We start from the raw sequence: 18,104 nt of genomic DNA on the forward strand, positions 1-18,104 counted from the left end.
TCTGCCCCACTGGCCCTCAACGATATGCAAATTCACAGACCACAGAAAAGGGCCCTGCAAGAACCTTCTTAAAGATAGCTACACACAGAGTCTGTCTCAACTCAGCCAGAACAGCACTCACTGAGGAAAGCACTGCCTGGGAGGACAGAGAGAGGGGGGAACCATAAAGACTTTCTGGGCGTGGATGTAATGAATCCCGCATCTAGGGAAGCAGTATAGAGTTCACTGAAACCCAAACCAGACCGGCTCCCCCATTGCGAGGATTTGCCCAAAGGACTCTAAGTCAGCTTATCAAAGAGATGGTTCTTCCCCAAGATTTACTGCAGTATTGCACACAACAGCTAATTGTTGACTGTCAGCAGAGGCGTGGTAAAGACAATGTCGGACTCAGGCACAATGAACTGAATTCAGCTACAGAGAATGCAGGAAAATGCATCAACTGGAAATTCTGATATTAAGTAAATTAAGTCTAACTCCAAAAGACAAATATCACATGTATTCCCTCATTTATGGATCCTAGATTTTATTTTACACACACACACACACACACACACAGAGAGAGAGAGAGAGAGAGAGAGAGAGAGAGAGAGAACTATCTTTATGAAACCAGTATAAGAACAACGACTATATGACAGCAACAACAAAAGAATTTTCTTTCAACAGGCTATTGACCAGGAAAGTAAATATTCAGGACTGGAGAGATGGTTCAGGGGTTAAGAACACTGGCTGTTCCTCCAGCAGCCCAGGATCCCATTCCCAGCACCCACATGTGGCTCACAACGATTTGTAATTCCAGTTTCAGGGGATCTGACACCTTCTTCTGGCCTCTGCAGACACCAACCACTCAAGTAGCACTAATTCATACAGGCAAAGCATCTATCAACATTAAACAAACAAACAAACAAATAAAATTTTCAGAAAAGAAACCCTCTCCTGACAAGGAGCCTAAAAAGGGAAGGCCTTTCGGGAGGGCAGGAAGTGTCCGTGGAAGGCCCTCCTGAAAGCCCTGGGTTTGCACTGAAAGGTGTGGTGCATTGGAGAAAAAATTGCCCTTCACTATGTTTCTTCTTCCATGACTGCTTCGCTTGAATCCTTTGTAAAACTCAGCAGTTCTTCCCAGATTCCCAGTTACATCTGTGCACACCATGAGTGTAAGAAGAGTATAATCAAACACACATTTTACAAACCCTGACTCAGGATTGGGGCACCCTCCTCCTCTCTACCCGCTCTTTGTCTCTTGTCTTCTCTCTGAAGTGAAGCCAAGATTTGTGCATATGATCGGGTGCTCCGCTGCTGAGCTACGCCTGGCCTGTTCTTTAATTCTATTTGCAGGCAGTAGTTGACGCACGCCTTTAATCCCAGCACTCGGGAGGCAGAGGCAGGTGGATCTCTGTGAGTTTGAGGCCAGCCTGGTCTACAAGAGCTAGTTCCAGGACAGGCTCCAAAGCTACAGAGAAACCCTGTCTCAAAAAAACAAACAAAAAAATTCTATTTCCAAACCTCAAGTTCTTACTCATCTTCAGCTCTTGCTCCGATTAGGTCAATACATCTAAATGCTTCAAACCTCGAGACTACCCCACAGAGAGCGAAGTATTTCTTCCCATGTGATTCAGTATTTGGCAAGCAAGCCAGGTGGTTGTTTTGTTATTATATTTTTTGTTTGGTTGGTTTTTGTTAATTTTTCGAGACAGAGTTTCCTTGTGTATCCCTGGCTGTTCTGGAACTAGCTATGTAGACCAGGCTGGCCTGGAACTCACAAGATTCACCTGCCTCTGCCTCCCGAGTGCTGGGATTAAAGGTGAGCGCCACCACCACCACCGAGCAATATTGTATTATTGTTGTTTGTTCTTGTTTTTCTGGTTTGTGTTTGGTGCTTTTCTTTTTGAGAAAAGGTCTCAGTATGCAGCCTTGGCTGGCCCAGAATCTGTTACATAGACCAGGCTGGTCTTGAAGTTATAGAAATCTGCGTGTTTCTGCCTCCCCATGTTGGCCTAGGGTGTTGATTTCTGAACACAGTTTATATAAAAAAAATCTAAACTCTCCATCCTAAGGGGGGCAAGCTTCAAAGTGGAAGTCCCTGAACCTGAATGAGTCACCTTGTCCTTCCAAGATGGTGTGCAGGGTGTGCAGGGTGGCTGTTTCTGATCGTGAAGGGTGGCTGTTTCTGATCATGCTGCTTTGCATTTCTCTCATCATCCACCTCCCCACTCCTCAAGGGGAGGTTCATTTCTAGAAAATATCTCTGAAAGCACAGCTCACTCACGCTTCCCAATCTCTCGCAAATGCCTCACCAAGTTCTCAGTCACAGTGAGGTGGCACCCCAACAACATGAATGTAAGACAAACTCCCCAATGCCTGACAGAAGCGGTGACTGTTCTAAACAAATCCTGCCATATTTATTTCAGAATAGCCTTGCTCTGCTAAAACGTCAGGATTGTCATGTGAAAAGGGGGCCCCCTGAGCAAACCTGAGCCTAGATGTCATCCCTCAACTATCTGAGCAAAGGACCCGTGTGCACACTGATGAGTGCATCCACCGAGCCACGCACCTTCTGACGTCGCTTCTCCTTCCTCTTGTCTTCTGTGTCCTGCAGCATCTTTTCTTTCCAGAGGTCAAAGAAGTAGGAGGGATCCGTGTAGAACTTCAGCCCATCCTTCTTGTCATCCCTATGGACCAATGCATTCAAAGTCAGAGCAAGGAATATCACTAGCGGCCTTCATAGGGATGGTGACATTAAATTTAACACTTTGGATCCTAACGCCTACATGAGGCATCTGGCATCCTAACCACCTTATGTATTATACGCTAAACTCCCTATTTGGAAAAACATGGAAACAGGCACAAAAGCAATTAACTCTACAATCTTCTAAAGTGAGAGCTAACTAGGTGCAAGTCCTCTGTGAAAATTCCGCACAACTCAGAAATATCCAGTTTCAATAGCTCATGAATTAAAGGACCTATTCAGGTTACTCCAACAGTAAGCTACACATAGAGGCAGCTGGATGCTTGGTGTACACTAACTTCTACTGGGAACTTTAATACAGTTATGATAAAAACTAGTACGTGCTCTGTCCCCTTTTCTCAACTCAGGTTTACTCCGCACTATTTGGTAAAGAAGGCAAAATGTTTGTGGTATATGGATGCGACCGAAACACAATGTATTTTCAAGAAACTTCATTCCCTGTGGCTATGTCAGTTTCAAGTGCTGCTATGATTACTATAGTCTAAATAATATTTCAAGTCATATAAAAACTACTCCCTTATTTAACCAGTAATAACGTAGCCACTATGAATTAAGGTTATAATAGGAGTCAACAGCATTGCTCAAGGGGCTAGAGAGATGACTCAGCAGTCACAAGCTCTACCTTCTCTTCCAGAGGACCTGAGCTCAGGTCTCAGCACCCATGCCAGGTGGCCCACAACTGTCTTAACTCCACCCCCCTCTTTTAGCCTCTGATGACACTGTACTATTGGGTCCATACACACAGACAGATATAGAATCAAAAATTAAAACTGAATGTTTCCCATTGCTCTCAGAATAAAAATGTAAGAATTAATAAACTACTTCAACAATGTTTGGAATAGTCATAATGCAATGTGAACACTATGTTCAAAATTAAATCAGGAGGGCAAGATGGTGATGGTGCATGTACTTAATCCCAGAATTCAGGAGGCAGCCACGCATGGATCTCTGTAAGTTCAAGGCCAGCCTGATCTACAGAGCTAGTTCTAGAACAGCCAGGGGCTACAAAGAGAAATCCTGTCTTAAAAAGACAAAATCAAACCAAACCAAAACATCAACAAAACAAAATTAAAGCAGTATATTTACTCTATATATCAATATTCCACTAAGTTATATAGGACCATAGGAGATGCAAAGTCAGTTAAATATACATAGATAAGAGAAAATTTACAGCCAAATAAAGGAAAAAAAGGGTGGGCAGGAGAAAGGTTTCTAATGGGACACATCTTAGTTTTAAGTATGTGTGCTCTAAATGCTAGGAAAGCACACTTGTCCCATTGAAGCTGAGGAATACCGTAGTGATATTTTACTTGTATTTTAATACATAAAGCTTGCATGAAGAACAAAACACAAAATAGCCACACAGTTAGTCAAACAGGCCAGGCAGTGGTGGCACACACCTTTAATCCCAATAGCTATACTAGTTAGCCTTAGAGGCTGGGTGGTGATGGTGCATGCCTTTAACCCCAGCACTAGAGAGGAATATAAGGTGGGATGAGATAGGAACTCGCTCTCTTTCCGTCTGAAGATTTCAAGGAGGTCAGAGTTCTCTAGTGGCTTAGCTGCTTTGTTTTTCTGATCCTCAGGTTGAACCCCAATATCTGTCTCTGGGATTTTATTATTCGTGCTACAGGACACTGCCCAGCTCCCATTTCCAGGGTATGTGCCCGTTTGTCTGAAAGAACCTCTCTGTCCTGCAGAAAGAAAAGGTGACACTCCCAATTTTCCTACTGAGGCTACTCCAAACCAGACCAAGAGCCTGGGCCCTTTTGAGGAGGACCAAAAGGCCCTGTAGTAGGAATGTCAGGATGGCAACCACAGACAAGGAACACACAGGCTTCTCCGTGGCCATCGCAGTCACTCAGTCGCAGCCCTGACTCTGGAAGTGAACACGATTGGCTCCCACTCTGTGCCCCGCAGGTGCCGGTAAAGTGAGATCCACAGAGAGGAGGGAAGATGGGCACAGGAACAAGACTCGCCATGGGGGACAAGGAGACAGTAAGAATGAGAAAGAAAGGTCCACAGGTGATAACAGGATGCATGAGAAGAAAACATCATGGTGATGGGAGCGACACTCAGTGCTTGCTAAGAGCGTGTGCAGGCAGGCGGCCTCTTCCTATGAATGCTGCCCTGTTGCTTTTCTACTCTTTGCCTCTCGGAGTCTATCCCTGATATGCCCGACCACCACAGCAACAGCAGAACAGCAGCTGTCTGTGTGGTGACGAAGGGCTGGGACGAGGATTTCACCATGTCATAAACGAACCGTGCCATTTCTCTCCAGCGAACTTGGAGCATAAGGAATGGCATAACCACACCTGGTATGCAGCACGAAGTGCCACTTCCGCTGAAGATCTCCGTGTCTGAGTGCGAATGTCAGAACTCACACTCCAACAATTCTGTAGCCATGGCTCACTTCACTGGGTAGGGATGCAGCAGTTAACTGTTCTCAAAATGTTCTTTTCAACCCAAAGGAACCCCAAGGTGGCCCCACCCAGCACATCGGCACGTTTCTGCCTCTGTCGAAGCATCCATCCGCCTCCACTGCAAAGGTGTGGGGAAGCCGAGAGGGAGCCGTACCTGTACGGTGTGAGAATGTTCAGGGGCGGAGGCTTGTCGCTCTGGTTGTAAATGTCAGCAACAGGGTTGGGAATACTGTTCTTAGAGACCACCTGCTGGTCTTGGATGGTAGAGCTTTTGAACGCTTTCTTCATGTTGATATCCTGTAGTGAGACTATGGAGAGAAAAATCCCCCAGGCTGAGTTACAGAGAAGTATTTTCTGTTTAGAAATAAGCATCATTATTTGACTCAGAATCAGAAACACCTCCCAGAATGACCCAATATTAGCTTTTTGGAAACACTTTATTTTACATGTGCCTGAGGGATGTGTGCAGTGCCAGCGCAGGCCAGAAGAGGGCACTGGATCCCCTGGAACTTGAGTCATAGGCAGTTGTGAGCCTTCCAATGTGGTTTGCTGAGAATCAGGTCCTCTGCAAGAGCACAGAACACTCTTAACCAATGAGTCATTGCTCTAGCTTCCAAAATGACCATTTTTGTTGCTTCTTAAAACCTTGCACAAATAGAACACCCTTTCCTCCCTCTAAAGAATAAGATTTCTCTAGGACATGAGGTCAAATTACAGCTTTGTTTTCTTTTGTAACAACAGAAATAGTTCACTGGACCAGGGGATCTTTTTGCTGCTGTTGTTTAAGTAACCAATGTGTACAGCAGGCAGCGTGCACAGCTCTGGGTATCTTAGGAGAAACCATTAGGACCAGGATCAGTGCGATACCTGCACAGAACAATACACAGATGGGAGCAGCCTACTCTCACACTGAGGGGGAACAGAGACCCTGAAGGTTTTCCACCTCTGACCCAAACAACAGCGCTTCGATCTGGGAAACAAGTTAAGCTAACTGATTGGATGTGGAAGCCTTCTTGCATATTTTTACAACTTTTACATTGCATTTAACTTATCCGACTTTGACAACTTTTAGGTGTCCAAGCTGGTCCCATCTGCCCTCCCACTAGGTCATCAAAACTATAATTTATATACCTGGTGTGACATCACCAATAGAGTGACAAACTAGAGAAGGGACCCAGATTCCTTAGCTTTTAGGAAAAGGTCTCTGCAATGTTAATATTCATGCCAATGCAAACAATAAAGTAAAACTGTGCCAGGAAAGGAGTTCACAGATATGACACATTCCCTGAAATTTCTAACATTTAACCCAGTCATCTTTTCCAGTGTAGAGTTTATCATGAGCCTGCAATTCTATGAGCCAAAAAACAAACCCAGCAAGAAAGACAACCTAAACCCAACAGTGCCGCACATCTGCAAAGTGGATGATGAAGATAAAGACACTGAGGCCGGAGAGCCAGCGCAGCAGACAAGAGCACTTAGTGCTTTTGCAGGGACCTTAGTTTAGTTCCTAGTGCCTACGCTGGGTGGCTCATAACTGCCTGGGACTCCAGCTCTGGGGCTGGGATGCCCTCTTCTGGGCTCCACAGATATCTACACTTACCAACACACATACAGAAAGACATGTAATTAAAAAAATAAAATAAATCTTTTCTGTTGTTGTTGTTGTTGTTGTTCTGTTTTTGAGACAGGGTTTCTCTGTAGCTTTGGAGCCTGTCCTGGAACTCACAATGTAGACCAGGCTGGCCTCAAACTCACAGAGATTCACCTGTCTCTGCCTCCCAAGTGCTAGGATTAAAGGCATGTGCCACCATTGCCCAGCAAAATAAATCTTCTTTAAAAGATACTATGAATTCCTTACCCAAACAGACCAAGTAGCTATTAAAATTTTATTTTTTAATCTGTAAATAAAACTTCAAAACTCAGTTAAAATGAGGTCATCCTGAGATTATTTATTATTATTGACTCCAAATGTAACATCTGCAACTTTTAAAAACAAGAGCATGGCATATGAAGCAGATGAGATGTGAATCGTTTTTTAAAAAATCGCTAATTAACCAAGTGTTATGGGGCATTCCCTTCCCATTCTTCTAGGAAGAGACAAGATAAGTGGCAGTGTGCTCAGCAAAGGGAAGCGCAGAAATCACACTGAAGTTGTTAATTGCTACTGTCGTGCCGACATGGTGTGCAGCTCGCGGCTTCCATGCAATTACCTACCCTCCTCCACTGTGGAGTCCAGCTGGGTGACTTTGACAGCGAGGCGATCAATTCTGTCTTGAAGAGAATTTGCTCTGATGTAGAAGTTGTTAGCCTCATTAAACAACTCACCAAATATGTCTTCTGCATGTTTGCCTAGAGTCGAGAAGGGAGAGAGGCACCTGCTGAGGAGCTGCGATTCAGGCTCGCTGCCACCACCACACAGGGCTTGTCCAAATGCATATCAAAGCATGTGTCATGGTCCAAGGCCTTTAGAACAGTAAAATATTCCAGACAGCACGGCGTCTTCCTGGCTGCCCAAGCTGTCCCTCAAGTTGTTACCACTAAATGAAACTTCTCTAAAGGAAAAAAACTAAGTTCCCATTTTACACAAAACAGAAATATTACTTCACGAATGAAGCTTTCCTTTTACTGCTCAATGGAATTCAAGAGATCACCTTGGCTGATAAACGCAGAATGTCATCACAAACATGGCATTGATTATCTTGCCTCTGGTGACATTATATTCTCTGAACACATGGAAATGCGGTACTAAGTCTCACATGCTCTAAAATCGGCATCTAAGATTTCAGTTTAAAGCCTCTAGCTGGGCTCATCTCTACTTTCTTATGGGTGCTAGACATAGTATAGACAGTCTCACTATGTAGCCCAGGTTGGCCATATCCCCTTGGCTCAGGCTCCCTGGAGCTGGGATTATTAGCATTCGCTACCATGTCTGGGTCTCTCCTTTTTTGCTTTCTTTTGTTGTTGTTGTTTTGGTTTTTTAAGACAGAGTTTCTCTATCTAACAGTTTTGGCTGTCCTGGAACTCCCTTCATAGACCAGGCTGGCCTGGAACTCAGAGATCCACCTGCCTTTGCCTCTGCCTCCTGAGTGCTGGGATTAAAGGATGCGCCACCACTGCCCAGCCCTCCTTTTCTTAAAATCTATTTAACATTTCTGGAAAGATGTATTTCCTCACCTTCAATCTCCAAATTCCATCACTATTTTTTACTCCTACAAAAGCTTAGTGACTGAGCACTCAGTGCATATCAGCGTCTCTTGCAGAAAGAAGCAGCACTTCTGCTGACTGTCGTTTTCTATTGAGTCTCTATCCACCAGACAAAAGAGAACCTGAACACTCCGGGAAGACAGTCTGACTAATGCAAGAAGACTGTGGTGTTTGAAAGGGAAATGATCTTCATAGACTTGCGTATGAGAACACTTGGTTCTAACTGGTGATGAGTGTGGGTGTGGGTGGGTGGAGGTAGCTGTGAGGGATGAGTGTGAGTATGTGTGGGGGGTGGGAATGTGTGGGTGTGTGTGGGTGGAGGTGCGTGTGGGTAGGTATGGGGTGGGGGGGGTTATTGTGGGGGGTGTGCATGTGTGTTGATGTATGTGGGTGTGGGGGAGGTGAGTGTGGGTGTGGGCGTGTGCATGCCCTTCAGGAGGTGGAGCCTTGCTGGAGGCAGTGTTTTCAGCCTCAGCCACTTCCAGTTCATCCTCTCTGCTTCCTGTATGTGATGAAGTTGTGCTCCCTCAGCTTCCTGCTCCAACCAACGGCCACCATGCCTCCCCTGATATTATGGACCGCCCCCTTGGGAAATGTAAGCAAAAATAAATTCTTCCTTCTTTTTTTTCTTTTTTATTTATTAAAGATTTCTGCCTCCTCTCCGCCACCGCCTCCCATTTCCCTCCCCCTCCCCCAATCAAGTCCCCCTCCTTCGTCAGCCCAAAGAGCAATCAGGGTTCCCTGCCCTGTGGGAAGTCCAAGGAACACCCACCTCCATCCAGGTCTAGTAAGGTGAGCATCCAAACTGCCTAGGCTCCCACAAAGCCAGTACGTGCAGTAGGATCAAAGACCCATTGCCATTGTTCTTGAGTTCTCAGTAGTCCTCATTGTCCGTTATGTTCAGCGAGTCCGGTTTTATCCCAGGCTTTTTCAGATCCAGGCCAGCTGGCCTTGGTGAGTTCCCGATAGAACATCCCCATTGTCTCAGTGTGTGGGTGCACCCCTCGTGGTCCTGTAAACTCTTCCTTCTATACTCTGATGTTGGTCATGGTATCTCACCACAACAACCAAAAGTAACTAATACAAACAATCCCATTTCAGAAGACACCTGCACCTAACCAACTAGGGTTGGTTTTGGTGCGCATGGCAAATCCATGAGAACAGGAACTGGTCTGTGTACAGCTGTAGTTCCAGCATCAACTGTACCTCTCCATCATTCATTCAGCAAAAGAACTACTGAGCCCAGCACACAGACAGGAGTCACTGTGTCATTCTCTAGACGATCAAACTGAGAAGCACAGATGGTGATCTGTTAGTGACAAATCGCTGGCCTTGGAAGTGGCAGAAACAGATGAGCAAAATTTTACCTTCTGTTAGTTTCAGCTTCTACCATCTAACGCACTGAACCTCCTTGGCCACATACAACAGTGTGACAGATCCGCACAGTATGAGACACAGAACTGCACAGGATCCAGGCACTACACTTCTGAGCATAGCCCAGAAAAGCAACTGTTTCTGTCAAATAAAATTTTAATGGGCTGGAGAAATAGCTTACTAGTTAGGAGCACTTTCTGCTCTTGCAGGGGACCCAGGCTGAGTTACCAGCATCCACATGGCAGTTCTCGTCATCTGTGACTCCACTTCCAAGGGACCCAATACCCTCCTCTTGCCTCCATGGGCACCAGGCACGTGCACACAAAACACTCATACACATAAATGAATGGATGGATGGGTGGACGGACGGACAGACAGACAGACGGACAGACGGACGGACAGATAAATAAATTAGAGACAGGTGTTTGCACACACATATTTACAGAAGCATTATTCAGTATGGCTAAGAGGTAAAAGCAACTCGTGTTCATCAACAGATAAATGAATGATAAAGTAGAATATTTGTCTTCAGAAGGCAGTAAATTCTGGTACATTCTACAACATGGATGTGCTTTAAGGACACTATGCTAAATGAAGCAAGATGGTCACAGAAAGGCAATCCTGTCTGATCTCACACACAGACATTATAGAACAGACAAACCCAGAGTGTAGACTTGGGGAAGGGGGAGTATGGGTGGTTTAATGCGGCAGACTCAATTCCGTGAGATGAAACAGCTGGATGTTTGTCACAGGGCACTGTGAGCGTAGCAGCACCACTGACTACACAGCTGAACATAGCTACAGGGGTCAGTTTTATGACATGCACATTTGTCACCACTAAACTAACAATGTGGAAGCCCTGAGGAGGCAGGTGGGCAGAGAGGAAGCCGCATCTGAATGTCGATGACTGTAGTTATGGAGACGGACAGTGCTTGCTTGCCTTGGAGCCAAGCTGCTCCCACTGACTCTAAACTCTTGATTTACAGAACAGCTTTCATTGCAAACTTCCTGAACAAACACACTCAGGTTGTTCCTGAGCAGCCACCTAACTAACCCAAGTCAGCAGCTGCCATGATGAACTGCTCTTAGAAATGACACTAGGAGTTTAGAAGATCTGGGAAGTAAAGAATTAAAACACATAAACCGAACCATGAGTTGGTTAACCTAAAACCAAGCTCTCCAGGGTTTGGGGTGAGGTTTTGGTAAGACATCAACACTGTACTCCAATGGTACCCAAATTTGTCTTGCTCCTGACTCACATAAAGTTAATGTTTGTTTGTTTGTTTGTTTGTTTGTTTTTTAACTCATTAGCCTTCTGAACATGTGAACTAAGTCTTTGACCTCTGTACTACTTACACAGAACTGGTTCTCAACGGCTTGAAGAGAAAAGACAGGGACTGGCCCAGTGTCTTTTCTACCCATAGAGATTGTTGAGAACATTAACTGAATGGAACAAATTTTTCACTATGTTGGGCCACCTCAAAATGCTTAACAGGCACAGGAATATGAAAGAAGAGCATTGATTGGACCCTGTGTGAGGAACCTCTGTCTACCAGTACTCAATGTCTGAATGTGTAACATAGCCACATGGCTAATCTGTTTTCTACTGGTCATTTATAGTTCTGAACACACGGGTACAGATCCAGCTTGTGTTCACATGCATATGCACACACACACACACATGTTCATGCTTATGTTCTCAGATGCATACATGCTTGCGCACGCGCACGCGCGCACACACACACACACACACACACACACACACTCCAAGAAAACATTAAGAACATTTCTCCCTTAGCTTTGTAAAAATCATTCTTATGGTCAGTGTGTATCACCAGACAGATGTGTACACCTCAGTCACTTGCAAAAGTCACAGTATCCTTTCAAAGCATAGTGACTCCTGTTGAGAAACTGTACTCTGTACTAGATGCTATACAAGCAGAAGATGACAGATGACATGTAGCCTCTACCATGAACACTTAACGAGTTGAAGAGCATGAAATTGATGCTATCTTTCTGCTCGGAAGCTCTCAATTTATAAAGAGATACAGAAATTAAAGACTTCTGTATTTATTATTTTTCCAGCTGCATAAAGCAGGTAAGTGACTAAAAAGGAAATGGAAGGAAGTATATTTTCTGGTGAACATGTATAAACTGTGGCCATTACAGTTTTTAGTTTTCCAAAAAGCTCTGAGCTGCTGAACTCTACTCATTAATATTGCGAGTCTGGTAACAGCTCAAGTAAGGTGATTCTGAAGGGAGCAGAGGACTGGCTGAGGGAGTTGCATTTGTTACCGACAGGTTCTGCTTCCAGATTTATCAGGACCTTGTGAACCAATAACATCAGATTGAGAAATATGCCCCCGAAGTGTTAAAGCATAAAGATTATGAGGGGATTTTCACCCATATTTGACAGTTGGGGATATTTTCTTATTTTATGTGTATGGGAGTTTTGCCTGTATGTATATGTGTGTGCACCACATTAATATACTTGGGTAAAGTATATTAATGGAAGCACAGAGGGTGCTATCCAGGGAAGAACTGTGTGACAGAAGACAACAATGGACTGGTGTGTGTGTGTGTGAGCAACACCTAGAAAGCCACGGTCACTGGGCCCAGAGAGTGGTGGAACTGAGAAATACATGTCCATCTCTGGGGGACGGGTGGGATGTCAGCAAGGAGAAATGAGAGGAAGCTCCTGTCCACCAGAGAAGGCAATGATGATTAAGATGGGGATACTGGCAGCAGGGAGGTGAGTGGGTGTGCAAATGAAGTATCTATTCTCAAGGCAACTGAACTCATTTGCTATGGAGTGGACATCTGGTTTGAGAGCGAGGAGAAGCAAAGGTGGAAATTGTACATTGTGTTTCAGGCATATGGAGTCTGATGTGCTTGTGAGAGACACCTAAGCGAAGATACCAAGTGAGCAGCTGTATACATTTATAAATGAGTTTGAAATCTAGGGGAGAGGTCAGAACTGTAAGTGTAAACCTTGAAGTCACAGCATAAATATTGTTAGAGTAGCTTACCAAATGTTTGGAAAGTGGCAAAAAAAAATCCTAATGGCCAGTCTCTAGACTATTTGTTCCAACAGAGAGGATGGGAAGATGAGAGCTTCCCAGGAGAAACATCACAGTGAGGTGTTCCAGAAGAAAGTCTCTCCAGATCAAAAGCTATCAATGAACAAATGTCAATAACAGACCAAGTAATGCGGGTGAGACTGGGGGCACCAGCCACTTGGAAGTCTCTGCCAAGGTTGATGCAGTTTCAAGAGATTGGGTGGACAAAATCTGAGTGGTAACAGAAGGCAGCAAGGGGGGGTGGAGGCTGTGGAGGCTGAGTTATTGAAGGAACCTGACTGTGAAGAGAATCAACAGACGGAGAGGAGGACCAGATTTGGGAGCACACTCACCAGGTTATATCTAATGGGAGGACGATGCAGAAGAGGGAGAACTGAGCAGGAGCATGTGGGCTACAGTGCTGGAACTGGATGCAACAGATGCATGAACATGGGGAAGAGGGGCGAACAGTCTGAGGGCAGAGATGCTAACACTGGGTTGGCTTATTCAGATGGGGGAATGCAGCTTTCTTTTGCCTTATAAGTGAAATTAACAGCAGGTTCATGAATGTACATGTGAGATGGGAAGAGAAGATATGAAGTGTCAACTCTAAAAATACAGAAACTAATTAATGAAGAAATTATAGCAGCATTGCTGAGCAATTTCCCATGGATTTCCATAAGTAAAGCCCACAAAGACACTGCTGTTTTGTGTTCATTACCAACATGTTTCTAATTCCCATCTTGAATTTTTCTTTGACCAGGAATACTTTTAAAAATATTGCTTGATTTTCCAACATTTTGAAGTTATCTTAAAGAAAATTATCATCTCATTATCATCACACTCGATATATTAATCTCTTCAGGCAGACTTGCTATCTTCTAGCAGATGTTCCATCTGGTGAATGCTACTTGGGAATTACAACAGTGTATATTCTTTTAAAAAGAAAAAAATTATGGGCTGAAGAGATGGCTCAGTGGCTAAGAGGCCCTGGGTTCAGGTCCCAGAGTTCACATGGCAGCACACAACCTTTGCAACTCCAGTTCCAGGGCATCTGATGCCCTCTTCTGGCCTCCATGGGCACTGCACATATGTGGTCCACAGAAATAAATGCAGGCAAAATACTCATATACATAAAAATAAATTTAAAAAAATTTAAGTGTGTGCACATGTATGTGCACATGTGCATGTGTGTGCATGTTACCCTCCACATAGCAAGGTCAAAGGGTAATTTGTGCTGCTGGAGCCCTACTCGGAAAACCCACAGAATTATTATGTCGGGAGGATGGGGTATTTTGTATACTGAGAAGTCAGTCTTATAAAAACAGATACAAGGCTTCCTCGGTAACTTCATTTGGTTGATGCAATGTTGTATATTATATATTTTGTATAACTTTGTGCTATAGTTTTACACATAACTGACACTACAAAGTATAATGTGTTGTAAATGTGTGTAGGACACTAACTTCTTTCTTTGTGACATCATGGAAACATTTGCAAGAACCAAGAGGAATTCAGTAACAGTCACTCCTGCCTCCGCTAGCACAGACTCCCAATGTTCCTTTTTCTTTAAAAAGAAAATTATATTGAAATAACATTTTAATGGTGTTGAGTATATTCTTATGTGCATATTTGTTATCTCATTCTTCCTTGGTGAAGGTATACTATTATTTATCCACTTTTTAAAAAAGATTTATTTTTATTTTATGCATCTGAGTGTTTGCCTGCAATATATGCATATGCACCACATCCATGCAGTGCTCACAGAGACCAAAAGAGGACATCAGATTCCCCTGGAACTAAAGTTACAGATGGTTGTGGCTTTCATGTGGGTGCTGGAACTGAACCCAGGTCCTGACAGAGCAGCCAGTGCTCTTAGGACTGAGCCATCTCTCCATCTCCCAGTATTTGTTCTCTTCTTGATTAGTTCTCTGCCTTGCTTATTACTGAATTTTTAAATTTCTTTGATAAATCTTTTATCAGATGTGTATAAAACATATTTTTTCTATTTGGTGGCTCATCTTTCCACTCTTTAAAAAGCATCTTTCTTGGTTCTGGATATCACATAGTTGAACAAATGCCCTTGTAGTATGATTAAGCATCTTTTGGGTATATGCCCAAGAGTGGTATTTCTGGGTCCTGAGGTATGTTGATTCCCAATTTTCTTAGAAACTGCCATACTGATTTCCAAAGTGGTTGTACAAGTTTGCATTCCCACTAGCAACGGATGAGTGTTCCCCTTACTCCACATCCTCTCCAGCATAAGCTATCATTGGTGATTTTGATCTTAGCCATTCACGTGGCGTAAGATGGTATCTCAGAGTCATTTTGATTTGCATTTCCCTGATGGCTAAGGATGTTGAACATTTCCTTAAGTGTCTTTGGACCATATGAGATTCTTTTGTTGAGAATTCTCTGTTTAGTTCTGTACCCCACTTTTTAATTCGATTATTTGGAATTTTGATGTCTCTTTAGATGAATATCTTGCTCAACCTAGATAATAGTAGAGAGGGACTTGGATCTTCCCCAGAGCAATGTGCCTTTCCCTCTCTAAGGAGTGGATGGGGTGGGTAGAGGGTAGGGAGTAGGTGGAAGGAATGGGAGGAGGGGAGGGAATGGAACTGGGATTAATATGTAAAATGGAAAAAGATAGTTTGTTCTCTTTCTTTTAAAGCATCTGTCTTGAAAGTTTCTAGCTTTAATGAAGTTTGAACTTATAAAAACATAACACTATAATGCCAGCAAGGAGCTGATTGCAAGCGCTACTGTAATTTTAACTGAGCAGCGCCTGAGAGAGCCAGAACTTGGGATTATTAATCAAGGAAGAGGGTGGAGAAGCAGTCTCAGTTTCATGTTAATTGGTGTGTAGAACTGCTGGTCATTATCTGAAGGAAATGCCCCAGCGCTCCTCAGCTGGACACCAGGCAACACAGAGTGAGCCAAAGCTGTGTCGGCAGGGCTTTTCTTCCTCACCTACTTCTCCAGTCTCCTACACTGGAAGTCAGTACCATTCAAAAATAATCTGAAAATTCATAATGAATACTTTGTAAGTGTTAGTGGATAAACTCTGAAGGCTTGTGGGCCTTTGTCTTTCAAACTAACACTGTTCAGATTACAAGTGTCTTCCTTCCTATGACTGTAGACACAGCAGTAGCAGTCAATATCTGCTCACTGAAAAGGCTGCCTTAAAAACCCGTTGAAAAACCAATGCTGTAAAACCCCTCTGCCTTGAAAGCTGGTGCTCAATTAGGCTGGAAAAGGAATATGCTGACATCCCAGAGGCACACAGGTACAAGGCTCTGGATCCTATTCAGTATACAGGACCAGAATCTTCAAGTTTTAAACAGTATCTTCAATCTTCACTATCTTGAGCTTCCAATAAACTAAGGAGAATCAGAATGACCAGGTGAGGAACAGACAACCACTATTCTTTGGGGATTTCTGGTGTCCTTGTCTACTCTAGAATCACATGAAAATGGTGGGTCCCCAGCAAGCCTCTGCTCTCAGGAGAAGGATGACCAATGTCAGGTGAAGGCAAATACTTTAGCTCCCATTAAAATCCTCCCCCTGACCATGATGGCCAAATTTTTCTATTGCCCCCCCCCTCTACATTTAAAGGAATGTCACAATTCATGATTTCCTGGTCCCTAATATCCTTATCCTACGGTCAGCTGCTTTACGAATGTTCCTTTCTGTGTAATTTAGACACCAACAGGTTTTAAGCACAGGGACATGACTATATCTGGAGGGTATTTGGGGAGTACATACCGCAAGAGCTGCCTGCAAAGAAACAGGTGGGAAATCCAGTTACATGTCAAAACAGGGAGAATAAACCTGATTAATATAACATCCTGCTGAATACCACAGTTCAAGGGATAGCCTGGTTATTAAATCTTAAGTTTAAATCAGTTTTTGTTACTTTATGTCATTAGACATTCTAGCTACAAACAAGAAAGCAAACGTGCAAAAGCACACAAAGGCGAACAGAAAGTGTGCCTATCAGTAACTTGCTAGGGATTGTTTTTCTGCAATTACAGAAATGTACGTGTTCTATGAATAACCACTACCCCAAAGTCAATTGTAATGAGGTTAGATTCCTGAGGAAATCCATTTCAAAATACATGTCAATCAATTTCCAAGTTATGTTTTCCTTAATTAACAAATCTCCTTAAAAGATATCAGCACCAAATACAATTCTTATAAAGAAATAGTTACCTGCATTGGCTCTCCTCCAAAATAAATACACTAAAGCACTCGAGACACACTCTCTCTCTCTCTCTCTCTCTCTCTCTTTCTCTCTCTCTCTTTCTCTTTCACACACACACACACACACACACACACACACACACACCCTACCTTTTGTGCTTAAGGCTACCAGAATATAGAAATTCAAGGACATTTTCCAGCTATTACCAGCTCCTACAAACTTTAAGTGTGAAAATCTGTCACCACTAAAAAGGAGTGGAGACAAAGTGAGAAAACAAGGTCAGGATGGGAAAGTCGAAGTGGGAAAAAACAGTACAATATCAGAAAGCTTTGAAGAAAAAAGACACCGCAAGCATATTTGAGTCCACAAAAGAATATCCCTTGGGTATTTAATATTAACTTTCATTGACAGAATCATGGAATCTCTCCTTCCTTAAGGGTGTATCCACTATCAATCAACTCCATATGTGTACATGTGTAACATGTATGCGATAATCAGCCTACCTGTTTATTTTCTATTTGGAATTGGGCAAATATCTGTTGAACACCAATGGCATACTGTTACACTGTGATGCTAACTACTGTTCAACCTAACAGGTTAAAGAAAAAAAAAACTTGGTCCTGTCAAATTTAACAAGACAGCTCGCTAAAGAAAAAAAATGTAGTGCACAATCAAGTTCATCTTAAACGGCATTAAAAATGAGCACGATGGGAAAGTCGACACACTTGGTCCCCTCTAATGATGTACAAGCTCATATCTTCACGATGACGACTGTAAACACAGTGTTGGGAGCCTAGGGCAGACACAGCCATTGGCCACGGCGGATGGAGGACGAGTCTCTTCTCCAGCGCTAAAACCCACTGGAGTAGTGTGAAGGCCATAAAATATAAAATACTGCCGATAACGGGGGGCAGGGAGGTGGGGGAGGAGGGGGACTTACTCAGACTGCTTAGCTGGCGGATGATGGCGGCCAGAGTGCTGTTAGTTACACATTCAAGCTCACTGGTGATCCCCTCGGGTAGAGCTCCGCGGCACAAGTGCCGGGGTTCGATGCTCCTCTTCACTAAAGGCATGGCTGACAATCTAAAAATCAA

General features: G+C 43.6%; 1 protein-coding gene across 6 annotated transcripts in view; it reads right to left on the bottom strand.

The window, feature by feature from the left end:
• Positions 1-18,104, bottom strand: part of Wasf3 (WASP family member 3) — an 88,014-nt gene that overhangs the window by 12,898 nt on the left and 57,012 nt on the right. For all 6 annotated transcript variants that reach the window (XM_041678139.1, XM_041678134.1, XM_041678137.1 and 3 more), the window contains 4 exons: positions 17,951-18,093; positions 7,381-7,515; positions 5,321-5,474; positions 2,549-2,666 (listed from right to left, as the gene is read on the bottom strand). In XM_041678139.1, the coding sequence (XP_041534073.1) occupies positions 2,549-2,666; positions 5,321-5,474; positions 7,381-7,515; positions 17,951-18,083 (540 nt within the window). In that variant the 5' untranslated portion in view covers positions 18,084-18,093. The remainder of the gene's footprint in view (positions 1-2,548; positions 2,667-5,320; positions 5,475-7,380; positions 7,516-17,950; positions 18,094-18,104) is intronic.

Source organism: Microtus oregoni, unplaced genomic scaffold, assembly GCF_018167655.1.
Source record: "Microtus oregoni isolate MIOR12 unplaced genomic scaffold, Mior012 000029F_ref0000214, whole genome shotgun sequence".
NCBI classification, from domain to species: domain Eukaryota; kingdom Metazoa; phylum Chordata; class Mammalia; order Rodentia; family Cricetidae; genus Microtus; species Microtus oregoni.